Source organism: Dipodomys merriami, unplaced genomic scaffold, assembly GCF_024711535.1.
Source record: "Dipodomys merriami isolate MVZ:Mamm:240054 unplaced genomic scaffold, mDipMer1.0.p SCAF_137, whole genome shotgun sequence".
NCBI lineage: Eukaryota > Metazoa > Chordata > Mammalia > Rodentia > Heteromyidae > Dipodomys > Dipodomys merriami.
This window is the reverse complement of record NW_027202682.1, coordinates 1,087,889-1,115,201: the sequence shown is the minus strand read 5'-3', so window position 1 is coordinate 1,115,201 and position 27,313 is coordinate 1,087,889. Positions and strand designations below refer to the sequence as shown.

The window sequence follows — 27,313 nt, the reverse complement described above, 5'->3', positions numbered from 1 at the left end:
CTTGAGAGTCCTTCCTGGCTGCAGGGCCTACACAGCTCTGCCTGCCCTGAACACTTGCTTCTTCCCAGAGAGTGTCTGTCCCCCCCCCCCCCCCCCCCCCGCCGCCGAGGCTGGTCGCCCGCCCCCCCCAGCCGAGGCTGGTCGCCCGCCCCCCCCCGCCGAGGCTGGTCGCCCGCCCCCCCAGCCGAGGCTGGTCACCTGACCCCCCCCCCAGCCGAGGCTGGTCGCCCGCCCCCCCAGCCGAGGCTGGTCGCCCGCCCCCCCAGCCGAGGCTGGTCGCCCGCCCCCCCAGCTGAGGCTGGTCACCTGACCCCCCCCCCAGCCGAGGCTGGTCGCCCGCCCCCCCAGCTGAGGCTGGTCGCCTGACCCCCCCCCCAGCCGAGGCTGGTCTGAGGTGGGAGTGGCCACGGGACCCCCTTGGCAGCCCCACAGCACTATCGGGGGGACGCCAGCCGCTGGTTCTTGCGACAGCCACCTTCTCATGGGGCCCTAGAGGGGTGAAGACGGACAGGAGGCTCCCTTACGAAACAAAATGCTTTTATTTGGTCCTTGGAGCCTGAGTGGAAACCGCCCATGGAGTCATCAGAACGGGAAGGGACTGGCAGCTGATAAAATAGTCTCTGTGTCCGAAGAGCTGGCTGTATTTACAGTGTTAAAAATATTCACAGCTCGGAGTAAAAGGGGGCCCAGGGGGAGGGAGGGCTTCTCTCAGTGTAAAAACACTGCAAGCCCTGCGGGGGGGGGGGGGGGCTGCCATGGGGGGGGGAGGATGGGGGGCGGCGGGCAGGAGACTGACAGAGGGGCAGGAGGCCCAGGAAGCCGGCCCAGACGAGCGGCTGGGGGACACTGGGCGGGTGGGCAGCTCAGCCTCCTGGTCTGGTTGGGCCGGGGAAGCAGCTGAGCCCGGCTCGGGCCTGGGATGGGGCTGGGGTCCTTCTGTGGGGCTGGTCCGCCTGACCGTGGTCGGAGGCGTGGAGGACAAAGCACCCTCTAGGCAGCAGGCCGGGCCAGGCCTGGCCCCAGCCCCACACCCGGTCATGGCTTCAGTCCTGGCAGGCATTCCGGGAGTTGCATAGAGTCACCGAGGGGCAGCTGGAGGAGGCCTGTCTGCAAGCCTTGGCCTGTGGCCACCGGAACCTGCTCCTGGAATGCGCTGCCCGTGTGACAGGCTCCAGAGACCCCATTCACCGCGTGAGGGCAGGGAGCTGGGCTGGGTAAACTGAGGCAGGAAGCCATGGACCTCAAGGGGAGTTCCAGCTCTCACTAGATTTGGTTTTGTGAACAGAGACCCTGGCTGCCATGCTGGCGGGGAGGGGCACTGCGGTGTGGCTCCAATGCCCGAAGCGATCTCCAGGGCCGGCGGGTGGGAGGGGCAGGCGCACGGCCCAGCTGGCTCGAGGTATTCTGCTTGGTGGCTGGGCAGCCTGGCCAGTAAGCTGCTGCGGTGCCCAGGGTGGGGTGGGGGGTGGGGGGGATGGCCCAGGGAAGCCCTGCCCTGCAGCCAGCGGGCCCCCCCATGGGGTCCTGGCCAAGGGGCTGCGGTGCCCAGGGTGGGGGAGGGGGAGGGGGGGATGGCCCAGGGAAGCCGTGCCCTGCAGCCAGCGGCCCCCCCAGGTGGGGTCCTGAGATTCTGGTTCAAGCACCCTCCTTCAGGGTCTCCCTCATAAAGTGCATGTGGAGGGGGCAGGGGTGGTTTGCACACAGCCCGCCCCGGGTGTGGCCCTCACAGCGGCCGGGGCCCGTGCAGGCCAGCAACCTCGGGGGTGAGCGGGGGACTGTGGGTGCCCCTGGAGGCCGTCCAGTCGCTGAGGAGGGCCTGGGCGGCCTTGCGGTGTGCCAGGCGGTGGGTGATGGAGAATCCGGCGTTGCCCTCCAGCTGGGACAGGATCACCAGAACCTGCCTGGGGGGAAGGGCTGGTTAGGACGGGTGGGGCCGGGCAGGGCAGGGCTGGGAGGGGGCAGGAGGGGCGGGGCCGGGCAGGGCGGGGCCGGGAGGGGCGGGGGCCGGGCACCCACCTGTGCAGGGGTGGCACGCTGTCCTGCGTGCGCAGGCTGCCGCGCGTGGACACCACGTTGAAGCTGTCTGTGCAGTCGCACTGCACGTGCAGGTAGGACTTGGGGTGCCGGTTCTCCACTACCACAATCAGGCCCGCCCAGCCGTGCGTCAGGTAGTAGCAGGTCATGCCCTCCCGGCCCTGCGCGGGTACAGGGTGCGCGGGGCTGGTGGGCACAGGGGCCCGCCCCCCGCTCTCCCGCCCCCGGGCCACCGCACACCTACCTCGTGGCGCTCGCCGCGGCTCTCCGTGAGCAGGATGATGGCGTCCGCCAGTGTGGTCGGCTGGGCCTCGACTGGCTCCACCATGACCAGCCTGGAGCTGTACACCGCGAGCACGTGGCCGGGAGGCGCGCCGGCCGAGGGGCCCAGGGCTGTGGGAGGGTGTGGATGAAGGGGCCAGCGGCCTTCCTGGGGCAGGCTGGGAGCGTGGGGAGGCGGGCGGGACGGGAGGGGCGGGGGGCCTGGCGGGGGCTATTACCCTGGGCGGCAGTGGGCGGGCCCGGCGGGGCCAGGCTCCAGTGGTTGAAGGCACAGCACACCACGGCGTATTCCCCGGGCTCCAGCATGACGTCGCAGTTCACAAACTTTTTGACAGCACGTTTACTGTGGGCCAAGAGGCGGCCCAGGCTCAGACGGCCACCACTGCCGAAGGTGGCGCGGAACACCAGGATGCAAAGGTCCAGCAGGTGGCTGTCCACGGTGTCGGAGCGCCTGCGGGTCAGAGCGCAGGCGGGGGCTTCGTGTGGCTGTGGTGGGGTGGGGGGGGCGGGGGGGGCCGGGAGAAGCGCCCGCCTGCCTGCCCACCTGCTGCCCTCCTGGAAGAGTGCAAACTCCAGCGAGGCTCGCTCAAGCACGGTGAGCGCCGTCACCCCCACCGGCCGGCTGGCCGTGCTGGGGAAGCTGCCCTGCACCCGCACCTCCTGCCAGTCCGAGTGGACCTTGCAGATGTCCACGGAGTCAAAGTACCTGGGGGCGAGGACGAGGCCTCTGAGGAGACCGCAGCCTCAGACCTCTGCCCGGGGTGGGCCCCACCCTGCGGGCCTCTGCTGCCTGGCTCTGGGCACCCAGCAAGGCCCTGGGCTCACGCCCTCCCGAGAGCCCTCACCACGCCGGGGAAAGGCTCTGCTGACCTGGCTGCCTCCCGTGGGAGGTTAAGTGTCCCCTCAGAGCTCAGGTGTGTAAGGATTGTCTCCTGCTGAGAAATGGCTTGCTCACAAGAGTGCTGGTGTCCTCAATGGATTAACCCACCAGGGACAGTGAGTTCATGTTGAGCGTGTCTTGTTAGAGGAAGGCTGTACCTCACCTTGGTCCCTTCCTGTCTCTCTGCCTCCTAGCCTCCATCTGCTTGGTCAGGCCCTGTAGGTCGTCATTTCTTCCTCACTATAAGCCTACAGCAAGAGAGCCAGCTGCCTGTGCACTGAGAAACCACAGAAACCTTTCCTCCTTCTACTCATGTATTATTCTGGTGGTTCTAGTATTTGAACTCAGGCCTCCAGCCCTGCTTCCTTTTTCTTCCTTTTTCAATGGAATCTCATGTGCTTTTCTGCCTGAGCTAGCTTTAACTCCTGCTCCACCAGATCTAACTGCTGGAACAGCTAGGATTATAGGCACGAGCCACGGGTCCCTGGCTTCTCTCCGGGACAGCAAGCTGACTGACCTGTGCCCCCGAACAACACCAATATGCAGACCTGGGCTCTGCAGTCAGCCCAGCCGGTGTCCTGCCCAGGTGAGTGGGAGAGGAGGGCTGCAGGACGGGTCAGGGTGTCTGGTACCTGATGAAATCGCTGTACTCCATCCAGAATACACCCTCGCTGCTGCCGTGGGGCATGAGCTCGGCCCGCAGGTGCCCTGGCCAGTGTGGCCACTCATCTGACCAGCTGCCGTTCCAGGAGAATCGGCCCCAGGGGTTCCGGAGCCGCAGGAGCCTGTGGACCGCAGGGCTGAGAGCCACGACGGCACCCCTCGGGGCTGGGGACCCACTGGCTCCCCACGGCTCCCACCAGGCAGACCACGGGGCCAGAACCCACGACCACTCCCCACCGTTCCCACCCATGTCCAAGGCTTGGCTGCCTGCCACTGGGCCCCTACCTGGAGCCCTGGACATCACGGACGTCCAGGATGGAGTAGGCGTGGCGAGGCCGCAGGCCCAGGCTCTCGTAGGCCGTGTCATCCACCTTCATGTTGCCTCCGCCGCAGGAAGCCCCCATGAGGAACCTGTGCAGGAAGGTGACCCTTGCTGATGGACGGGCGGGGGGCAGGCAGAGGCTCCTCGCCGTCTGTGGGGACAAGCCCTCAGGACGGGTTCTGCCCAAGCTCGGGAGGCCTGTGGGACGGGCCCAGGGCCAGCCGAGGGCGGGGGCCTTGGCAGCCGGGCCTCCTCTCTCAAGCCTCAGGTGGAGGCAGGTCTCAGAACACACCCTCCACTTCACAGGGCCCTTCCGTGTGCTCATCCTGCCCATTTCTCGATCAGGAGACCCTGAGCTCCGGCCCGGGATGGGATGTGGCCTTCCCGAGGTGGGAACAGGCCTGGCCCCGCTGGGGGCCGAGTTCTGGCCAGGCCTCTCGGTTCTGACCGGCCCGCGCGGAGCTCTGTGAGGCGCAGTCCGAGGACGCGGCCCCCCGCTTCTCCCACCGCTCCGCCTGCCTCGCCTCCCAACGCCGCGGGCGGTGGCAGCGCCCGCCCCTCTTACCCAGCCTCCTTAGAACTCAGCATTTTGGCCCAGATGAGGTCAGTGTCAACGGGCTCCTCGCGGGGGTTAGTGGAGCTGACCTGCAGCGCCAGGCTCTCGCAGGGGGCGCCGGTGAGCGTGGCCAGGCCTTCGATGGCGCGCCCTGCCTGGAGGGCAAAGTAGGAGCCGTGCAGCTTGGCCAGCGCCTTCTCGATGAGAGCCACCCACAGCTGCTTCCGCTGAGCCTGGGGGAGAGGGCGGGGTCAGGCGGGCTCCGCCCCCTGCGGGGAGAGGGGCAGCCGGCCCCGCCCCCGCCCCGCCCCCCCGCGAGAAGAGGGGGCAGCCGGCCCCGCCCCCGCCCCGCCCCCTGCGAGAAGAGGGGCAGCCGGCCCCGCCCCCGCCCCGCCCCCTGTGAGAAGAGGAAGCTGGATTCGTCACAGGGCAGCCGGCCCCGCCCCCGCCAGGCCCCGCCCCCTGCGAGGAGAGGGGGCAGCCGGCCCCGCCCCCGCCAGGCCCCGCCCCCCGCGAGAAGAGGGGCAGCAGGCCCCGCCCCCGCCCCGCCCCCCGCGAGAAGAGGGGCAGCCGGCCCCGCCCCCGCGAGAAGAGGGGGCAGCCGGCCCCGCCCCCGCCCCGCCCCCCGCGAGAAGAGGGGCAGCCGGCCCCGCCCCCTGTGAGAAGAGGGGCAGCCGGCCCCGCCCCTGCCACGCCCTCTGCGAGAAGAGGAGGAAGCTGGATTGGTCACACGGCAGCCGGCCCCGCCCCCGCCCCGCCCCCCGCGAGAAGGGGGGGCAGCCGGCCCCGCCCCCGCCAGGCCCCGCCCCCCGCGAGAAGAGGGGCAGCCGGCCCCGCCCCCGCCCCGCCCCCCGCGAGAAGAGGGGGCAGCCGGCCCCGCCCCCGCCCCGCCCCCTGCGAGAAGAGGGGCAGCCGGCCCCGCCCCCGCGAGAAGAGGGGGCAGCCGGCCCCGCCCCCGCCCCGCCCCCCGCGAGAAGAGGGGCAGCCGGCCCCGCCCCCTGTGAGAAGAGGGGCAGCCGGCCCCGCCCCTGCCACGCCCTCTGCGAGAAGAGGAGGAAGCTGGATTGGTCACACGCAGCCGGCCCCGCCAGGCCCCGCCCCCTGCGAGAAGAGGGGGCAGCCGGCCCCGCCCCCGCCAGGCCCCGCCCACCTGGGAGAAGAGGAGGAAGCCGGACTCGTCGCAGGGCAGCATGTCGTCCACCAGCACCGTGGTCCACGTGCCGTCCTTGCACAGGCGCACCTGGTAGGCTCCCTCGGCGCACAGGCCGCGCGTGACCATCACGCGCTCCACCAGGTCGGGCCGCTCGGCCAGCACGGCCAGCGCACTCAGGAACCTGCAGGAGGCAGGCCGCCTGACCGCGCGCGCCCGGACCCGGGCCGGCCTCGCACCCCAGCCCACCGACCCCGGCCGGAGAGCGCAGCCTCACCAGCAGTTCCCTAACAGGCCCTGGAGGATGTCGGAGGGCCGGAGGGTGTGGAAGACCGACCACGGGGTGCCGTGGTCCCTGAAGACGGAGCAGTTGATCTCGTGGGGCCGGAGCCACTGCTTGACGCGCTGCTGGACGCTGTCGCCCACCGGGAAGCCCACCGACGCGGGCCCGGGGGGGAAGCTGTCATCCACAAAACTCACGCTGTTCTGCGGGACCACAGCCAGGCGCTCAGACGGGCGGGGCGGGGCGGGGCGGGGCGCAGCCGGCGGCGGCAGGGGTGCCGCGGCGCAGAGGGACCCGGCCGGCCCGGGCCTCCCGCCCCCGGCAGCCCCCGGCAGCCCCCGGCCGCCCCCGGCACGGCCCAGCGCGGGCTCTCACCTCCCGGCAGAAGGCCACGATGTTCTCCCAGAGCGCCTTGGCCTCGCCCTCGTCCGTCTGCCTCCGCTTCTCCACGTGCACGCTCTCCCTGCGCCGCAGAGGCGCCGCGCCGCGCCGCTGGGCCACCAGGACCTGGGGCGTGTGGCAGGCGGCGCAGTGCTTGGCCCGCGGCGCGTTGAGGAGCGTGCAGGCCGGGCAGGCCCACTGGCCGGGCCGCTCGGGGGGCGCGCGCGCGGCCCTGGGCGCGGAGGGCGGGCCGCGCCCGCAGCAGCCGCCGCAGGGGCCGGGCTTGTCCGAGCCGCAGTCCGGGCAGTGCGGGGGAGGCTCGCCGTGCTCCTGGAAGCCGTGCAGCTTGGAGCAGCCGCACGCCGAGCACCGGGGGGCCGCGGTGGGGTTCCTGAGGGTGCACTTGGCACAGGACCAGGTGGTGAAGTCGGGGCTGGAGGGGCTGGCCGGGGTGTAGCGCACGGTGTCTCCGGCCAGGTCGATGGTGTCCCTGCAGGCCTCGCCGGGGCCGGGGCCGCCCTCCGGGGCCTCCTCGTCCAGCGCGCTCAGCCGCTTGCCCGACAGCAGCTCTGCCAGGCGCGAGGCCCCGGCCGCCGCCCGGCCCGGGCCCTGGCTGGTGGCGGGCGCGGGCTGAGCGGCCTCGGGCGCGGGCGGCTGCGGCTGGGGGGGGACCTCCCTGCGGCTCCGGGGCACGGGATTGTTCTGCAGGGTGGGTGAGAAGGGGCCGAAGGGCGGGGCCTTGGGGGCCTCCGGGTCCGCGGAGGGGGGGTCGGCCCCCGAGCCTCTCCCGAGGAGGTCGGGCTGGGGCGGGGCAGGAGCGGCGTGGAAGCCCGCGGGGGCCACCACCTCGGGGACCACCAGCGCCTCTGGGGGGATGCGGGGCAGCGACAGTCTCCGGGGGCCCCCGCAGGCCGAGCAGGAGCTGGCCACCGGAGTGTTGTGCAGGGTGCAGCGCTGGCAGGCCCAGCCGCGCCCGGGCTCGGCCCCGGCCTCCTCACCGGCCGGCTCCGGCCCCGCGTCCGGCCCCGCCGCCTCCTGGCCGCTGCCCTTGGGCTCCGCAGGGACGGCGGCGCGCGGCCGCGGGAGGACGCCGTTGAGGATGGGCAGCAGGGAGGCCCCGGGCACGGGCTCTGGAGTGAAGCCACACACCTCGCAGGCCTCCTTGCCTAGGAAGTTCCGGAACGTGCAGCGGGCACAGGGCCATTTCTGTTCCTCCACGCTGAGCCGCAGGATGTGGTCGAGGTCGGGCTTGTGCCGGGGGGCCTCGCAGATGGAGCACTGGCGCTGGCCGGCGGGGTTCAGGAAGGTGCAGCGCGCACAGGACCACTCCCCGGCTGTGGCCATAGACCCGGGCGAGTGTGTGTGGCTGCAAGGAAAGGGCTGGTCGGCGGGTGCCACAAGGCCTGTGGTCACACCGCGCTGTGAGTCGCCGGACGTCACCCTTCCCTGGGAAGGCGGCCGTCCACAGCCGCAGAGCCAGAGACGAGAAATGTGGGCCCCTGGGGCCAGGCTGAGTTCTGCCCGGAGCTCAGGAGGGCAGGGGTGTTGCCATCTGCCCAGAGCATCCTTGGCACAGTGACACCTCCGTCCACGGCGGGGCATGGGTGCCCCTGGGGGCCCTAGCCCTGGGGCTGCGCAAGTGCCCCCGCAGACTTGGCACCCGCATCACACACTGCCGAGCTGCGTGGAGGCTGCCCAGGGTCGGGCACGAGGTCCCATCCTGCGACGTGCCACACCCTTCCTCCCACAGTGGAGGTGGACGTGGAATGCAGTCCCCAGGGCAGGAGGTGAGGGCCTCGTGCCTAGGAAGAAGGCTGGCCTCAGGTGGGGCCAGGCCCCACCGGGTGGGTGGGGAGGGGGCTGGGCCTATGCCGGCTGCAGGGTGAAAACCACCAAGGCATTTCCAAACTCCTAGTCTCAAACCAACGCCCAATACTCTGCTTTGTGGAGAAATCAATTGCTTTTTACATGGAGGTACAAAGCATGTGCCTCTGGCCCTCTTGGTTCAGGAAGAAAGAAAACTGGCCTCTTCAGAAGAATCAGTGAAACAAGTTGGACCAAGTACCACAATTGTTCCAGAAGCTGCCTGGGCTGCTCCTCCCACGGTTCGGGCTGAGTGCTGGCAGGAAGGCAGGCAGTCTTCCTTACACGGAAGACCCAAAGGCACGAGGGGGCTTTCTAAGAGCCTTGGAGCCGCAGTCTGGTGGCTGCACTAGGCTGGGCTCAGCCCCTGAACCAGAGGTGGGTCAGGTCTGACTTGGGCCTTTGTACCCAGAAAAGCCCCAAGCCTCTCACCTCCCCCGGTACGGAGACCCATTCTTGGTCAAAGCTCCCTCAGAGTCCATGTTCTACAAAAACTTCCACCAACACACACGAGCACCCCAATGGGCCTCCGCTCAGCACAGCCATGCTGGACACCCCAGGGCGGCCCACTCCCCAGGAGGCGTCTCCAGAGAGAAGCCTTGGGCCCCACGCAGTTTCTAGGAGCTCCTCCCGGGATGTACCCTACTTGTTGGCACAGACCTAGGAAGAGCCTCAAAGACGCTGGCAGCTCATGCCTGCCCCGAGCCACTCAGGAGCCTGGGCAGGAAAGTCTAAGAGACTCTTACCTCCAATTAACCCATGGGAAAGCCAGAGATGGCACTGTGGTTCAAAGTGGTAGGGCACTAGCCTTCAGCAAAAAGAGCTCAGGGACAGTGCCCAGGCCCCATGACTGACAAAAACATACAACAAACAACCAAACACACAGCACTGGAAAGGAGAGCGTGCAGGTCCCTACTGACCCCAGGAGCCAGTCTGTGTGGCCACGGCTTCCCCTGGGCCTAGCTGAACTGGGGCATGGTGCCAGCCCACACCTGGGAGGAGGGAAGGCAGGGCACAAACGATCGAATGATTCCGTATGTAGCACGGGTAGATCTCAACCAAGACAGGACCTGATAAACAAGATAAACTGGATGGCACTTGATGGCCTTTCTGCTGCCAGGGGAGGCCGTCGTACTAGGGATTCCTACAGCGGCTGCCTGGCTGGCTTTGAGCTGTGGGCCTCTGGGGTGGGCAGATGGGACAGGACCCAGACCTGAGACTCCTAATGCAGCAGAAGGCCAGGCCTGCAAAGCAAAGCCTGCATCTGGAGCTGAAGGGTCAGACCAACCTTTCAATAGGTGGCAAGGCCTTTGTGAATTCTCCAACCAGAGCTAGGTGTCATTCCCAGGCGGAGTGCCCATGTAGCATGCGTGAGGCACTGGTTTTGATCCCTAGCACCGGAAATGAAGAACCAAAGTTTAAAGATTTTTTTTTTTTTTTTTTTTGGGTCCGGTCGTGGGGCCTGAACTCTGGGACTGGGCGCTGTCCCTCAGGTCTTACAGCGCCACTTTCGGCTTTTTTCTTTTTTGCTTATGTGGTGCTGAGGAATCGAACCCAGGGCCTCAGGCATGCAAGGCAAGCACTCTACCACTGAGCCACTTTCCCAGCCCGACAAGGTTTAAAGATTCTTTACGATTCTTCACACAAGGTGCCCTTAAATCATGAAGCTCGTGGAGTCAGCCCTGAGGCACCTGCACTGCAGGACACAGAGGAATCCACCCCCCCCCCCCCCCCAGGAAGCAGGGCTGGAGTCAACAGAGGCGCTGCAGCAGGTCCGCAGGGAGCAGGCCCTGCTCTGGTGGGCCCACATCAGCTCCAGTTCTCAGGGAGGCCGTGAGCTCCTGGCCTACACATCAAAGCACCTGAGTAACCGGGGAGGGCCGGAGACCCGGAGACACCTGCCCCTTCGGGAGGAGCCAGTGGGGCGTGTGGTGTCCCCCACAGCACCTGCGCAGGACCCTGGCTGAAGCCCTTTCACCTCCCCTGTGGCCAGTCTGGCAGGCCATGCCAGGAGACAGGTGCAGCGCCTGTCCACTGCCCAGCCTTTGTCTGACTCACCGTTCTGGAGGATGCTGCATTCAGGTCAGCAGCTGCTCCCCAAGGCAGACTGCACCTCAAGTCTTTTTGCCCAGTGGAGGGCATGTCTTCCTTCAAGGTCACCTTGGGGTAAGGAAGGCACCAACCCACTCTCCTGGGTGGGGTGTGCCCTCCTCCCTGCTTGCTGATGAGACACCCAGAAGCGGGGTATCAGACACAGCAGGCTCCCGACAGGAGGGCTGGCTCAGGGGGCTTGGGACCCCTGCAGTGGGGGTGGCAGAGGCTGGCAGGGCTCCCGCAGCCCGTCACTGCCTGCTTCCCACGGTGCCCGTGTCCATGTCGCAGGCCCACGCCTACCTGCCCGTCAGCACAGGTGGGCCCAGCAGGCGGCAGGGTGGGGGAGGAGGGCCGCGCCGAGCCTTCCCCTCCCTCACTCCAGAAGGACATGTCTGATGACCCTAGTTCAGGAGTTAAAAGTCTCCAAGTTCCATTTGTACACGTGAACATAGTAAAAGAGGAAGGGAAAACCATTCACCCATATGACAAGCGAGTGGCGTCGCTGGCTGGTGTGCCTCCGGCCAACGCGGCCTTAGCGCTGGGCTGCGGACAGCCAGCCACGGCCCGGGCCAGCAAGTCTACTTCTAACAGTTTTTCCTGAGGATAGACATGAATGGAAATAAGAAAACATATAAAGGTGGACAAAAACACGCAAGATGCTCAGCACGCCCAGCCAGACCAAGGAGGACACCACACACCTCCAGGACCGGAGAACAGACTAAGCCAGGCCATTACAAGCAGCGTCCGGACAGAGAACAGAAACACTTTGACGTTGCTGGTGGAAACAAAATCGACACAGCTGCCGGGAAAGCAGCATGCAGCTTCTCTGAATGTTACATAACTCACCACAAATCCAGCAGCCCCAGTTCAGGGACCCACCTAAGACCACGAAAATCTATGTCCACGCGAACATTTAACACGAAGGGTCAAAGAGCTATTTACAAGCGTCTGTGAGCAGACAATCAAAGGTGGTCTAGCTTCACCCACAGACAAGGAGTGAAATCCACACACACTGTAACACACTGGCGTTCATTCGCCCACGCGAACATTTAACACGAAGGGTCAAAGAGCTATTTACAGGCGTCTGTGAGCAGACAATCAAAGGTGGTCTAGCTTCACCCACAGACAAGGAGTGAAATCCACACACACTGTCACACACTGGCGTTCATTCGCCCATGGAGTAGAGGGGTGGCGTGCAGTGAACAGGCTCGTGTGGAAGCCACGCCGAGGCGAGGCACCGCAACTCCCGTTGTGAGCAGCTTTTAGGGAAGGCAGACCTGGAGATGAGAAGCAGGTCAGCAAACTGGTGTAATCTCTGTGCGGTGCAGAGATGTTATACCCTGGCTTGTGATGTTTGTACAGTTAGGAAATAACTGAAAATGACTGAACTTATAAAAGGTGAATCTGTTGTTTTTTTTTTGGGAGTCCGGTCGTGGGGCCTGGGCGCTGTCCCTCAGCTCTTCAGCTCAAGGCTAGCGCTCTACCACTTGAGCCACAGCGCCACTTCCGGCTTTTTTCTTTTTGCTTATATGGTGCTGAGCAATCGAACCCAGGGCCTCAGGCATGCAAGGCAAGCACTCTACCACTGAGCCACCTTCCCAGCCCCCGTGAATCTGATGTTATACAAAGCCATATCTCAAAAAAGCTGTTTAAGACATGGAGGGGATTGGGAAGGTGGCTCAGTGGTAGAGTGCTTGCCTAGCATGCATGAAGCCCTGGGTTCGATTCCTCAGTACTACACAAACAGAAAAAGCTGGTAAAGTGGCATTGTGGCTCAAGTGGCACAGTGCTAGCCTTGAGCAAAAGCAGCTCAGAGACAGTGCCCAGGGCCTGAGTTCAAGACCCAGGACTGGGCAAAAAAGGTAATAAAAGACATGGTGCTGGGCAAGGTGACTCATGCCTATAAGCTTAGCAACTCAAGAGGCTAAACTGTTAAAATCATGGTTCAAGGCCAGCCTGTGTGAGAAGTTTGGGAGATTTGATCTCAGTCAATAAAAACTGGGTGTGGAGCTTGTGCCTTTCATTGTAGCTATATAAGAAGCTAAAGTCCAGGGTGGACTCAAGACCTTATCTCCCAAGAAAGCAAAAGAGGCAGAAGTGTGAATTCATGGCAGAGTGCTTGCCTGTTATGTGGAAGGGACAGTTCAAACCCTAGTACCACACACACACACACACACACACACACACACCAAGGCATTCCTCGGAGCACTGTGGTACCAATGAGAGAAACTGAAGATTAATTTTTAGTATTCCCTTTTCTGTCTCTCTCACACATGCAGACTCCCATGCACACACATGGAACAGAGCCTTGGCATTGCATGTGCACGCACACACACACATTTATGCGCACTCACACATGGCACAGAGCCCTGGCATCGCATGTGCACGCACACACACGCACACGCACACTCACCCACATGCGCATTCACACATGGCACAGAGCCCTGGCATCGCATGTGCATGCACACGTGCGCACACACACACGCGCGCGCACTCACACATGGAATAGAGCCCCTGGCATCGCATGTGCATGCACACACGCACACACACACACGCGCGCACTCACACATGGAATAGAGCCCCTGGCATCGTACGTGCACACTCACACGTGCGCACTCACACACACGCACACTCACACATGGAACAGAGCCCCTGGCATCACATGTGCACACTCTCACACACGCGCACTCACACATGGAACAGAGCCCCTGGCACAGCTGTGAACTTTGAACACCCAATGGCTCCCATCTACTTACGTCACTCAGTTTCTGGACTTTCCTAAGGACTGTGACCTCCTCCAGGGCCTTTCTAGCCAGGGGCTCAGACCTCGGTGCTCAAGCTACTCCAGGAGGCCCATCTCGCACCCGGCACCTCTATGTCTGCCCTTCCCACACCCAGCAGATGGCAAGGGGACGGGTGGGCCATCTACAGCAGGGGCAGGGCTGGCACCCAGAAAGCAGAGCTACTTCTGCAGACTCTGCCCGGGGCTCAGGCCCGAGGGCCTGGAGAGCACCAGGCCTCCTCTCCACAGGAGGGAGCCCGGCCGGTGGAGGTCCCCGAAGCAAATGCAGACTCATGCTGCCCTGCAGGCAGCCATGTGGGAGCAGGGGAGACACAGCCCAGGAGCAGCGGCCCCAGAGGACCTGAGGCAGCACACCGGCACTCCTGGGTTCACTGACCACAGGGGCCACCGCTGGTGGCCGGTGACCTAAAAGGGTCTCCGGACAGTTTTCAGAGCACCACTGGCCATGGGAAGCACTGCCCAGCGGCGGGCTATGCCAAGCATCCTGGGACGAGGACAGGTTCCAGATTTGCTCAGCCAATAGTAGAGATAATCAGTTTCTCAGCTCTACCGTACCTCAGGTGAGGAGTGAACTACCGGAGTGGCTGGCTTGAGAAACAGGAATCCTAATTCGAAGCACACACTGTGCGTGTATGTCGGGCACGTATGTGCACGCACACACACCAGGACTGGGGCTCAAACTCAGGGCTCACCCTCTTGCTTAGCTTTCCCATTCAAGGCTGGCACTGTACCAGCTGAGCCACACCTCCATTTCCAGCTTTTTGGTGGTTAACTGGAAGTAAGAGTCTCATGGACTTTTCTGCCCAAGTTGGCTTTTCAAACTGTGATCCTCAGTCCTCAGCCTCCTGAGGAGCTAGGATGACAGGTGTGAGATTCCAGTGCCTGGATTCTGAGCAAGCACCTTGCCAAGGAGGGACCTGCTGAAAAGGAGCCCTCCTGTCCAGAGACAGCCCTTCCCGCCTTCTTACCTTCGGGCCCGGGGGGGACGTGTGTGTTGTCTGGCGACCAGGGCACTCCCCCAGACAGCTCCCCCGGGGCCGCTCCTACACCAGCCAGCTGCTGCAGGGGGCCCCGAGTAGGGGGGCCCCCTGGGGAAGCCGTGGTCCGACTCGGTTTCGGCGGCCAGGGAGGAGGCAGAGCTCCCCATGGCCCCGCTGAGCGTGGCCACGCCGAGAGCCAGGCCTGGTCACCTCTGGCCAACTGCGCGCCAACGGGAGCATGGAGCGGGAAGGGTGCCCACGCCGGAGACAGGCTGCTGGCTGGTCGGTGACACAACAACAGAGATAAACAGAGAGAGAATAGAGAGAAGACAGTGTGATTCACAGACCGAGCCCAGAGGCCCTGGAGGGTGTCCCAGCCTGCCACGCCACCAGGCGTGGGCCAAGGGAGCAGGGCAGGGGCAGGGCTCAGGGCGGACCACGAGGCTCCCCTCACAGCCGGCTCACCAGGGGACAGGCGTTGGAGGCTGAAAGTCAGCATCCTCCACAGCCACAGATGCTTGACCCGCAGCACACCCGGGGGCCCGGGACATTGCCCCACCTGTCCCAAGACCCACCAACCTTACCCACCAGCGTGGCCTTAGTACAGAGGGAAGGGACAAGCAAGCATTTAGCCAAAGAAAGGAAAAGTGAGGGAGAGGCGGCAGTCTGGTCAGCCTCAGAGATGCCCAGAGCCGCTGAAGGTGAGAGGGAAACCCAGGGCTCGAGGCTGGGAAGGGGGCTCAGTGGCGGAGCATGCATGAGGCCCTGGGTTCCATTCCTCAGCACCACATACACAGAAATAAACCCAAAGTGGCGCTGTGGCTCAAGTGGTAAAGCGCTAGCAATGAGCTGAAGAGCTGACAGCACCCAGGCCCAGAGTTCACGCCCCACAACTGACCAAAAGAGGAAGGAAGGAAGGGAAGGAGGAGGGAGAGAAGAAGGGAGGGAGGAAGGGAAAGAGGGAAAGAAAAAGAAAGAGAGAGAGAGAGAGAGAGAGAGAGAGAGAGAGACCGACCCAAGGTGTCTGGGCTAAGCTGAGCCTTCTGGATGGCAGCTGACCATGCCAACCACAGTCCCTGGCCTGAACCAGACCCCAGGAAATACAAGGGACCTGAGGCTGCCCATGGCCCAGGCATGGGCCAGGCCTCTTGGTCTCCCTCCAGGGCCTGCCTGGATCTCGGCTGGAGTCTCAGCAGGTGGACTGTGTGTGTCGCAGAAATGGCCATTTCACAAAAGCTGACTTTGAGGAATGAAACCAAGCAAAGCACTGAGTCCCTTCACTGGGACTTGGGAAGCTGACCCATGGATGCGGATACTAGGTCACTAGGGTTTCCTTCCAGGGCAGTGGGCCAAGGTGGGCGTCTGGGCTGCTCTCCCATGGGTGGGTCAGCACTCTATCAGGCTCTGATCAGAGCAGTCCTCACGCTGCTGTCACTCAGCATCAGCCCTTTAATAAACACCGGGGACAGTCACGCTGGTATCAAGATGGAGCTAGGAAAGGTAGAAAAGGGGCTGGGATGTGTCCTTGGTGCACAGCAGGCCTGGGGACGCCAGCTCCGGATGCCTGAGGGGTCAGTGGCACGAATCCCAGGCCTTCTCAATGTTCCCAGTGCTCCAGGCCCAGTGGGGGCTGTGGTGTCTTGCCACCTGGTTCCAGTTAGAACCAGCTGGGTGCCCTGGGCAACAGCGAATTCACCTGATGGTTTTCTCAGAGTCCGAGGGGCAACTTCTCCCAAGGAACTGGCCGCGGTTGGCCTAGCAACTCCGTAAGACCCTGGCTGCTCAGCTCCCCCACCGACAGAGCAGGACCTGAATGCCGTGGGGTCTGCAGTGAGGACGTGGCCGTGACTAGGGGCACAGACAAGGCAGGTCGGCAGCAACACTGCTGTCTTGGAGGTAGGTGTGTGTGTGTGTGTGTGTGTATGGCACTGTTTTTGAGATAGATGTGTGTGTGTGTGTGTATGGCACTGTCTTTGAGGTAGGTGTGTGTGTACTCTCTTTGAGGTAGGTGTGTGTGTCACTGTCTCTGAGGTAGGTGTGTGTGTATGGCACTGTCTTTGAGGTAGGTGTGTGTGTGTGTGTCACTGTCTCTGAGGTAGGTGTGTGTGTGTGTGTGTGTGGCACTGTCTTTGAGGTAGGTGTGTGTGTGGCACTGTCTTTGAGGTAGGTGTGTGTGTATGGGCACTGTCTCTGAGTTAGGTGTGTGTGTGTGGCACTATCTTTGAGGTAGGTGTGTGTGTATGTCACTGTCTTTGAGGTAGGTATGTGTGTGGCACTGTCTTTGAGGTAGGTGTGTGTGTATGGCACTGTCTCTGAGGTAGGTGTGTGTGTGGCACTGTCTTTGAGGTAGGTGTGTGTGTATGTCACTGTCTTTGAGGTAGGTGTGTGTGTGTGGCACTGTCTCTGAGGTAGGTGTGTGTGTATGGCACTGTCTCTGAGGTAGGTGTGTGTGTGTGACACTGTCTTTGAGGTAGGTGTGTGTGTGTATGTCACTGTCTTTGAGTTAGGTGTGTGTGTGTGGCACTGTCTCTGAGGTAGGTGTGTGTGTGTGGCACTATCTTTGAGGTAGGTGTGTGTGTGTGGCACCGTCTTTGAGGTAGGTGTGTGTGTGTGTGGCACCGTCTTTGAGGTAGGTGTGTGTGTGTGTATGGCACTGTCTCTGAGGTAGGTGTGTGTGTGTGTGGCACTGTCTCTGAGGTAGGTGTGTGTGTGTATGTCACTGTCTTTGAGGTAGGTGTGTGTGTCACTGTCTCTGAGGTAGGTGTGTGTATACTGTCTCTGAGGTAGGTATGTGTGTATGGCACTGTCTCTGAGGTAGGTGTGTGTGTGTGTGGCACCGTCTCTGAGGTAGGTGTGTGTGTATGGCACTGTCTCTGAGGTAGGTGTGTGTGTGGCACTGTCTTTGAGGTAGGTGTGTGTATATGGCACTGTCTCTGAGGTAGGTGTATGTGTGTGTCACTGTCTCTGAGGTAGGTGTGTGTGTGTGGCACTGTCTCTGAGGTAGGTGTGTGTATACTGTCTCTGAGGTAGGTGTGTGTGTGTGTGGCACCGTCTTTGAGGTAGGTGTGTGTGTGTGGCACTGTCTCTGAGGTAGGTGTGTGTGTGTGTGTGGCACCGTCTTTGAGGTAGGTGTGTGTGTGTGTATGGCACTGTCTCTGAGGTAGGTGTGTGTGTGTGTGTGTGGCACTGTCTTTGAAGTAGGGGTGTGTGTTTAATTGGAGGTAAGTGTCTCAGGGACTCCCTTGCCTAGCATATGCAGATCTCAGATCCATGAACAGCTGATCAGAACAGCTTTTGTAACTTTTCTTTTCTTCTGGTACTAGAGATCAAACTTAAGAGCTATTTGTAGGCAAGTGCTCCACCACTGAGCTACATCCCCAGCTTGACTTTTACATTTTTTTTTAATGGCTAGAAAAAAAATCAAAAGGTAAAAGTTATTCAATTCAACCTGCAGGGTCTAAACACTGGTGGAATGTGGCCATGCTCACTTGCTTCCACATGTGGCTACTTTCAAAGATCACCTGCCCCAGAGCCACAACATGGTTCCTAGCCAGGCCCTCCACAGAAGCTTGGCCCGGCAGCACAGCACAGATCCAGGCACAGTGGTACACTCCTGCAATTCGCTGCGCTCAGGGGGCTAAGGCCCTGGGCACTTAGGCTAGCCTGAACTACACAGTTGTCACTTCCCCTGGGCTTGAACTCGGGAGCTGGGCACTGTCCCTGAGCTCTTTGCTCAAGGCAAACGCTGTACCACTTTAGGCCGCAGCACCGCTTCCGATTTTCTGGTGGTCCATTGGAGATAAGAGTCTGCCGGACTTTCCTGCCCGGGCTGGCTTTGAACCGAGATCCTCCGATCTCAGCCTCCTGAGTAGCTAGCATGACAGGCGTGAGCCACTAGGCCTAGCTGCAAGAGAATTTTGATGTACTTTGTGTAACCCAATATATCTGCAATGTTGCTCTTTCAGTATGAGTGCATTACAAAGGATATTACTGAGATACTGGGTATCCTTTTACTGGTTAGTTCCTCCCTCCCCACCCCCCGCCCATGATACAGTCTTGCTCCTCAAACTCTCAATCCTCCTACCTCAGTCTCCTGAGTGCTACAATGACAAGTATGTTCCACCACTGCCTAGGCCAGCCCAGCCCTTGGGACGGTCTTCCATCTCGGTGTGGACAGGGTATCTCGTGGGCTCCCATGCACACAGCTGCTGACCCTGGGAGGTGTCCAGCAGGTGCCCAGTCAGGCACGTCCCCAGCTGTCGCCAGCAGACACCAGTGCACAACAACCCCTGCACTGCTGAGCTTCCCTTGGGAAATGGGCCAGGGCATCTCTTTTCCTGTGTGTGTGTGTGTGTGTGTGTGTGTGTGTGTGTGTGTGTGTGTGTGTGTGTGTGTGTGTGTGTGTGTGTGTGTGTGTGTGTGTGTGTGTGTGTGTGTGTGTGTGTGTGTGTGTGCGTGCGCGCGCGCACTGCTGCTTGAATTCAGGGCCTTGTGCTCTCATTCAGCCTTTCCACTCATATCCCTTCAGCCACACTTCCCTCCCTGCTTCTTGCTGGTTAATTAGATATAGTGACTGAAGGAATTTTCTGTCTGGGCCAACCAACTTCAAACTGCAGTGCTCAGCTCTCAGCCTCCTGAGTAGCGGGGACTGTAGGCTTGAGCTCCTGCAGCATGCCCATGCTCTCTTCTCCTACTCTCCCTGAACAAACGAGGGTGACGGAAGCAAGCAAGCAGCTGCAGGGCAGCAGACCTGCTCCCGGTGGGGGCTCTCAGCCCAGACTCAAGGGGAAAGCAGGAAGCAAGTACTCGCTGTCCTGCTAGGGGTGTGGGTGTGTCCTGCAGTGTGGCTCCCACAGCCCCACCTGCCCTTCTAGCAGCCCAGAGTAGAGATGAGGTCCATCTGCCCAACAGGGCCTCAAGCTGGCCTCCTCCTGGCCTGAGATGCTGGCTCTGGGCGACAAGGAGCCAAGGCCTGTCAGGGAATGCCCGTGCCTCTCTCGGGAGGGCAGGGGTGACAGTTTCCAGTTCCGTTCCACATCTGGTTTACCCCTCCAGCCTATCTGCCCCGGCAGAGCAGGGCAGTCCCTGGCCTGGGAGACAGGCCCACGCCGCTCTCCAAGGAGGCGCGAGCTGCTCCCCACTCTGCTTCTGTGCTGGTGTACCCAGCCAATGCCCTTCCATCTCTGCCCCAGACCAGGCTGTTCTAAGGGCTGGAGAGGCAACCCACGATGCTCAGACATGGACTTTCTAGCTGCAGCATGACAGAGAGCACCGTAGCCACACCAGCCTCCGGAGTCAGAGGGAAGGGGCAGGGCATGCTCAAGACAAGACACGTGCTGTGAAGGCTGGGTGGGGGCGGGGGCGGGGGCGGGGGCGGGGCGCGCACCTGCTCCATCCCAGGACCACAGGGCAGGCGCTCCTCTGCCTTCATCTGGGAACTTCCGTTCCAATTTTAAATTGGGGGCAGTGACCTAGATCCAGACTCTGCCAGGACAAGTGCTAATTACCAGGGCCCTGGCCGGGCCACAGTGGGGCGTCTACCCAGGACAAACCCAGCTCGGGGCTTCCACAGGGCAGGTGGGTGTGCACTAGGCCAGGGGCCAGGTCCTGGCTCTGGTCTCAAGTCCGTCCTGAGCAGGATGATTCTCAGCACTGGCCTAGGGTACGTCTCAGAAGGTGTTCGGGGCTGGAGACAGGGTAGGCAAGATGCGTGGTGCTGCTGAAGGGCTGGACAACCACTGTGGGGGGCCTTGGTCCGCCTGCCCTCTGCTCTAGCCAAGGACCTCACAGTACAATAGCCAAGACCGCGGACAGCGCCCGTGAAGGCCGGGGCGGGAGGCTGGCTCCCTAGTCCCGGTGGGCTCCCCCTCTGGAGTGCCAGGGACACGGAACGGCCCGCCCCACGGGAAGAACAGAAGGGAGCTCCCACACCAAGGGACGCCTCCGTCACTCCTGCCTTTCTTGGTCAGTTTCACGAAGGGCCATTTCAATACCAGGCCACTGTAGCTGCAGCAAACCCAAGACAACTCCCACGGAGACGAGGGAGCACAGAGCAACAAGGCCCGGCCCGACACCAGAGCCGCCCAGCCTACCTCAGAACGGTGCCCATCAGACCGGGAGGCCCCCAGGCCAGACGACAAGCGATTCCAAGGCCTCCTCCAAGCAAACAGCGGAGGCGTGCAGCTACTGCTGCGGAAGGCAGGGCCGTCCCTACCAGAAACCAGGCCAGGACCCACCCAGCGCAGGCGACTCCATGTGCCACGGGAACGGGCAGAGCGGCATTCCCAGGACAGCCGAGCGTCCTCTTCCGGGCTGGGGCAGCCATGCCACCGAGCCAGGGCTCCCGCGGCGTGACAACGGGGAGGGCTGGGGGCTCACACACACACCAGTCCCGCCCCCCACCAGCCGGGGCCACCGGCAGGGTACAGGGGCCACCCCAGGTCTGCCCTCAGTACACCCTGAATGACAGGCCCACAGTGACGTGGGCTTTCCCAGGGAACTCAGGCTGGCAGGGTGTGAACTGGGGATCTTCGGGGGCCTTGGGTTTCTTCTTGTCAGAGTACCCCAACCTTGCTACTCTACCAACAGTTCTGCAGCCCAGATAAACCTATAGGGAAACCACAGCACCGGGCAATCAGCTCACCAGAGGCTGAAAAGTGACAAGCTGCCCGTGTGCCTAGAAAGGGGGCTACAAGCAGCCTGGTCGCTATGGCGTCCACCAAGAGGGCTTGCCTCTCCTGTAAGGGTCTAGACTCTGGTAAATATGGCCTCTGGGCACCAGTCTGGACTGGCCACTTGAGCCAGGCTCTGCCTGCTTCCACAGTGTTACTAGACCACCGCCGACTACCTGGTGGCATGGGGGGGTGGTGGTGAGGGGCGGGAGTTCAATGTGTCACCTCAGCACTATTACCCAGGGACCCGTTCCTTTAAAACCTACATCTGTTCTGGGGCCTGGACTTCATTCCTAACGTCTATCCTTTGTTGTTGTTGTTGTGGGGCTTGAACTTTGGGCCTGGGCGCTGTCCCTCAGCTCTTCAGCTCAAGGTGAGTGCTCTACCACTTAAGCCACAGTGCTGTATCTGGTTTTCTGGTGGTTTACTGGAGATAAGAGTCTCACGGACTTTCCTACCTAGGCTGGCTTCTAACTTCTATCTTTGAGTGGTGGCTAAAAGACTGGGATTGGGAAGTGCTTGGCAAAAATGAAGAAATCTAAAAATTCAGGATTAAGAGCCAGCCAGGAGTTGGTGGCTCACGCCTGTCATCCTCGCTACTCAGGAGGCCGAACCTGAGCCAGCCCCAGCAGGAAAGTCCATGAGACTCATCTCCACTTTACTACCAGAAAACTGGTGGCTCAAAGTGGTAGAGCTCTAGCTTTGAGCAAAAAAGCTGGACAGCGCCCAGGTCCTCCCTGAGTTCAAGATTCATAACAGACCAAAAATAAAAAAAGGAGACCCGAGGCCTCCTGAGTCTAACTGGCTACTCGCTGTTCTGATCTAGCACATACTAACCCCCCTTCCACCCAATTCGCCTAGTCCAGCGGCCAGAATGGCAGAGATGGGGACTCTAAAAGTTCTTGTCCTAGCTGGGTGCGGTGGCTCACATTTGTCATCCTAGCTACTCAGGAGGCTGAGATCTGAGGATCAGGGTTCAAAGCCAGCCTGGGCAGGAAAGTCTGTGAGACTCTTATCTCCAATAAACCACTCAAAACCTCAAAGTGGGACTGGGAATGAAGCCTGGCAGTAGTGCTTGCCTAGCATGCATGAAGCCCTGGGTTCCATTCCTTAGTACCACATAAACGAAAAGAGCTGGAAGTGGTAGTGTGCTAGCCTTGAGTAAAAGCAACTCAGGAACAGTGCCCAGGCCCTGAGTTCAAGCCCTAGTACTGGCAAAACAAAGACAAAATCATACCAAAAACCCCTCCAAAAGCCACCCCAAAATCTGTAAGTGACACTGTGGCTCAAGTGGCACTAGCCTTTAGCACAGAAAGGCTAAGGGACAGCGCTCAAGGCCCTGAGTTCAAGCCCCACAACTGACCACAAAGCAAACAAAACCCTGTCTTGGCCCCACCTCAAGTCAGCTCTACTACAAAGAACAGAACTTGGGGAAGTGCCACAGGTCACCCTCGCTGGCACACTTCCTGGGACTGCCTGGGAACGACACCCATGTGGGGCAGGGCTCAGGCCAAATGGCTGAACACAGGTTCTGGTATCACCTGGCCACTCCAACTGCCCACAGGCAGCCCCTGCTTCAGGCTCAGCTCTACTTGTCCTGGCACCTGCTCAGCGTGGCAGGTAATCAGGAGAAGGCCCTCAGGCCCTTTCTGAGCCATCTAAGAAACAACACTCTCCTGATCTCAGCCCACCCCTTTTTTTGGCCAGTACTGGGTACTAGGGCTTGAACCCAGGGCCTTCTATTTGGCTTTTTTACTCAAGAATGGCACTCTAACATTTGGGCCCACACTTGCACGTCTGGCTTTTTGTTAGTAATGTGGAGGTAAGAGTCTGTTGAGGCTGCTCTGAATGGAGCTTCTCAGAGCCCAGCCTCCTGAGTAGCTAGGATTGTAGACGTGAGCACTGGCAGCTGGCAGTTTCACCTCTCAGTATGGGAACAGTTCCGGGGACCTGACAAGAGAGGCAGGAGAAGCCGCAGGTTCTACTAATAATAAAAAATGCCCCCTAGCAGAGTACTACGCCTTGGGAAACGTGTATCCTTTCACTCTTTCTCCCAAGCAGGAGCTAGCACCAGAAGAGACAGTTGTTCTGACTCTTGAATTTCAGATTTCTCCATTTCTGTCAAGCATTTCCCAATCCCAATCTTTCAGCCACTCAAAGACAGAAGTTAGTTAAGGCCAGGCCTCAGAACAGAACTGGGGCTGCAACTGCTGGCCCGTTCAGGGTAGCTCTGAGGCTGGACTCCAGGCATCGCCTGCTAGGGCCGGAGGAGACAGGTGCCCTCCTAGGCTCAAGGAAAGCAGTCTGGAGGGAGATCTGCACTCACGCCGGTCCTGCAGCCTCCTCAGCATGGAAGGGTGTGCGTGTGTGAACATGTGTGTACACGTGTGTGTGTGTGTGTCTACTTGTGCTTCTGTGTCTTTGGAGATACACACCATCTTAACGATACATCACAGAAAGAGCAACTGTTCTTCAAAATGGTATTGTCAGGAAAATAGGAACATACTTGGGATATGCTTTTATTGCAGAAGTTCAGTGTTCAATGGAACATTGTTTTTAACAGAGAAAACGGTATAAGACAAGTACTCTCATTTTTGGCATTTCCATCTTTCTTGTCTGCCAAGTGGTGGCAAGACAGGAGTTGTGGTCTATGCAGCCTAATGGCTGCTGGAGGCAGGGGGGGATCGTAGCCGCACTCCAGTCCTCTGCAGGCCCCAAAGCAAGGCACAGAGGAAGCTGTAAGAATGGGGTCCTGGCTCCAAAGCAGGCCTCTGGCACTTCCTTCCCCACCGAGCACCGGCCTCTCTACCTTCTAGAGCAGAGGCTCCAGCACCTGCAGAGCTCAAAGTCTTTCCCATGAAGATGGGCAGAAGGACTGAGCAAAGGAAAGACAGTCCAAGAGGTTCAATTTGCCTGAGTGATTCTAACTTCAAAGGGCAACCTTTCAAGAAAAGTGGAGGAGGGTGCAAGGACTTTGCTCTGTAGCCATGCATGTTCCTTCTCCCCGAGAAAACAGCTGTACCTTGACTTCACACAGTGGGTATCAACTTGTTTATCTAATGTCCAAAGTCCTATCCACGCACATTTTCCAGCTTGTCCACACAGGATGGGGGGACGGCCGCACCCCACCAGAGGGGAGCAGGGTATTAAGTATGAAACAGAGCTGACCGGCATTTGCCAGGATACCTGGGGTGAGATCTGTGAACTTGTCCCACTTGCTTTCATGACATGGAGACTCAAGTGAGCCCAACCTAGTGTCGGATGAGTCGCTGCCAGGGACAGCCACGTTGCTGGCTTGTACAGAAGAATGCAAAGGGGTGCTCAGGCTCCAGGCCTCGCAGCTTACCTTGAGGGCCCGGCCCTGTGCCTCTTGGATCTCTGTTCTGAGGCAGGGTGCCCTGGTGTTCTTGGAGCTCTTACTCCACACCCTGCCTGGCTGCATTCTCTGGACTACTGTCACAGTCTCCATTCAGCCATGCTGTGTCCCATGAATGGCAAGGGGTGTAGCTGAGCTCTAGGCCCATCCCCAACCAGCGCTTCCTGTCTTCTCCCAGTAACATGTGGTCAACAGTCACACTCAGAAACAAGCTAAGGTTAGTGAGGCCACCTCCTATGCCCACAGAGCGGGCAGCACTGCCTCTGTGGACCAAGCTGAGGTAATACTCTCACCCAGAGCAGCCTGCAGCAAGGAGCTACCTTTAGATACTCACTGGCAACCTGCTCAGCATGGGGCTGGGTGGAGTTGGGCATCGGGGCCTTCTGAGGAACAGAAACAGGCTGCCTTCCAAGTGCCTGCAAGTTTTGAGCAGGAGGATCATGTAGGCTTGAGTGCTAGCTACTAGCAGACCCCATGGGAGAAGCCAGCATGATGTCGGAGCCATCCCAGGCCTACTGGACAGAGGAGGCCTGGGGATCAAGTGGATCTATGCATACAGCTGAGGCCCCGAGGGAAGAGGCTGGGTGGGAGAGGAAGGTGGCAGAGCCTGCGGTCACTGAGGAGCTAGGAAGTGAGTTATAGCTTAGGTGAGGAACAGGAACGCACTGTCCTTCAGAATACTCTTACTTCAGGTGCCACAATGGGTGTGGGGTGGGAACGAGAGAGGGAACAGCCAGGAGGTATGCCTTCCAGACCAGACGGAAAGACAGGGAGGCCCCGTGGAGGCCCTCTGGGCATTCAGTGCACTGCTCTGGGTCTGAATCCGGAGCTTCAATATTCGATGAAGAGACTAAAGCCAGGTGTGCCTCAAAAGCCAGTTCAGCTTCCAAGTGTAGGGTAGCGTGACAGGCCAGGGTAAACACCGACAGGACAAGCCATGGCATTCCTGGTTTCTGTAGATGGCTTTTTCTTATCACTTGCCGTCTCAGCACCGATCGGCGCTGCTATACTAGGAGAAGCTATCACACAGCTCGACCACGGGTTGCTTTGCCTGCCTTCAAGTGCTTTCCTGACCAGCGTGTGAACAGCGTGTAGTTTCTGAAGGTTTTTAGGACATCAAAACCCTTCTTTCCAACTGCCAGGAATGAGGTAGCAGAAGGAGTTCGGAAAGGCAGGCTGAGTCAAAGACCTGGAACTGCAGCTCCAACTGCCCTTCTCCCGCTAGCAACTGTGGTACCTCAAACTTCAGTTTCCTCATCTGCAAGATGAAGATTGCCAAACTACCACGCTTGAATTCTCAGAAGTCAGCTAAGGTCAGCAATGTCACAATCGAGGAAAAGCCTGGCTTCCCGGGGGAGTGAGTGGCGGGGGGCCTCAGATGCCCCCCAAACTGTGGCAGAGTCGGGGCCAGGCTGTTCCTGCTCTCAGAGGCCCGGGTGGTAAATTCCTATGAAGTTGTGCGGCCTCTCCAGGTTCCAAACTCCCAGACGCCTGTCCTTAGCAGGGCAGGGCCTCGCAGGAAGCGCACCCCGCGAGCCCCAGGAGAGACCCGGGGCCGAGCCCGACCTCCGGGCCGCGCCGGGCCGCGCCGCGGGGGCACGCTCCACGCCCGGGCGCCCCGAGCGGCGGGGCTCCCTCCGCGCGCCCTCCCGGCCCTGGCCTCACGGTTCCGCCGCAGCCCCCGAGGACCCCCGCCCCGGAAGGGCACCTCCCGCCGCCGGCAGCGGCTGCGGGGCGCGGGCGCGGGGCGCCTCCCGCAGCGGCCCCGGGCGGCCGGGCCGAGGCCCCGCGGCAAACGCCCGCCCGCAGCGGCCGGCGCGGAGCCCGAGAGGGCGCTCAAGGACAGGCAGGTGCTGCGGGCGGCCGGGAGCCCCGCACGGCGATGCCCGCGCCCGGCCCCGGCCCCGGGACCCCGCCGCCAGGGACACTCACCTCCGCGAGCCGCGGCGCGGACTCCGGCGCCCGGGCTGGGCGCGGCCCCTCGGTCGGCTGACTGACCCGCCGCTGCTCCGGGAGGCCGGCCGGCCGCGCAGCTCCGACGGCCTCCCGCGCCTCCGCCGCGGCGCGCCCGGCCCCGCGCAGCCTCACGCCGCCGCCGTGCTGCCCGCCGGTCCTGCCGCGCCGACCCAAGCGGCCTTACGCCGCCTCCGTAGCGTGGCGCCCGGCCGGGGCCCGCGGCGAAGGCGCGTCGGGGGCGCACGCGGCGCTGGGTGTCCTGCTCCGACTACGGATCCCACAGCGCAGCGCCGGGCCGCGCGAAGCACGCCGGGAGCTGTAGTCTCTGGCGGTGCTGGTTTTGGACCCGCTTACCCACCTCGACCCACCTCCGAAATCCCGCCTCTCGCGCTATTGGAGACGCCCAGGCACCGGCCTCGGCCGGGCTGGCGGGAAGAGGACGGTCCGGACTACAATTCCCAGAAGGCCCTGCGAAGGGCCCGGGGGCGGGTCCTCCAGCCATGTTGGTCCGGCCGGGAGGAAGGGCTCGAGTTCGCGCAGGCGCCGTTGGCGCTCACGGTACCGTGGATCGGCTCCGGCCCGGAGCTCGCAGGCTGGGGTCGGCTTGCCTCGCCCGATTGGCAGGCTGGAGGCTCGTGGAGACTCCCGGCCGTCCCCGGCGCCTCGGCCGCGCCGGGTCTGGCTTCTTGGGGGCCCGTCTGCCTCGGGTCCGGCGTCCCGCCGCGGTCGCGGCTGTCCCCTGGGCACTCGGGTCCTCCGGCCCCCCAGCTGCCGTGGCAGGGGCCACCCTCCCGGGCCCCGGGCCCAGGCGCTCTTCAAGGCCCTTGCTTCCTTGAGATCATTCGTGTCCTGTTTTCTGCAGCCAAGGGGACACCACGGGGCCACGAAGCCGAACAGCACCAGAAAGAAGCCTGGACGCGGAGGGCAGGCCGGGCAGGGGCAGGGGCAGGGGCAGGCCGGGCAGGGGCAGGCCGGGCAGGCCGGGCAGGGGCAGGGGCAGGGGCAGGGGCAGGCCGGGC

The 27,313-nt window shown here is 61.8% G+C and overlaps 1 protein-coding gene across 5 annotated transcripts; it reads right to left on the bottom strand.

Moving 5' to 3' along the window:
• Positions 1–526: 526 nt before the first annotated feature.
• Positions 527–26,297, bottom strand: LOC138825380 (calpain-15-like). Of its 5 annotated transcripts, XM_070019846.1 has the most exons (13): positions 26,271–26,297; positions 14,280–14,570; positions 6,546–7,917; positions 6,165–6,373; positions 5,888–6,071; positions 4,747–4,970; positions 4,145–4,270; positions 3,829–3,981; positions 2,861–3,022; positions 2,535–2,767; positions 2,279–2,427; positions 2,017–2,195; positions 527–1,901 (listed from the first exon to the last, which is right to left on the bottom strand). In XM_070019846.1, the coding sequence occupies exons 2-13, from the start codon at positions 14,456–14,458 to the stop codon at positions 1,724–1,726; spliced, it is 3,348 nt and encodes a 1,115-aa protein (XP_069875947.1). In that variant the 5' UTR covers positions 14,459–14,570; positions 26,271–26,297; the 3' UTR covers positions 527–1,723. The 5 variants fall into 5 exon arrangements, with proteins under 5 accessions (XP_069875947.1, XP_069875946.1, XP_069875945.1 ...); XM_070019845.1 differs by lacking the exons at positions 14,280–14,570; positions 26,271–26,297 and having other exon boundaries at positions 527–1,897; positions 2,017–2,134; positions 6,546–8,199; XM_070019844.1 differs by lacking the exons at positions 14,280–14,570; positions 26,271–26,297 and having other exon boundaries at positions 6,546–8,197.
• Between the last annotated feature and the right edge of the window lie 1,016 nt (positions 26,298–27,313).

Bases quoted from the DNA above. Each gene is read 5' to 3' on its own strand.
- LOC138825380 (XM_070019844.1), bottom strand. From the start codon at position 8,153: ATGCCCCGCCGTGGACGGAGGTGTCACTGTGCCAAGGATGCTCTGGGC. The intron at 4,271-4,746 runs GTAAGAGGGGCG...CTTCCTGCACAG, and splicing joins CTGAGTTCTAAGGAGGCTGG to GTTCCTCATGGGGGCTTCCT. The intron at 3,023-3,828 runs GTACCAGACACC...CCTCGCCCCCAG, and splicing joins GAGTACAGCGATTTCATCAG to GTACTTTGACTCCGTGGACA.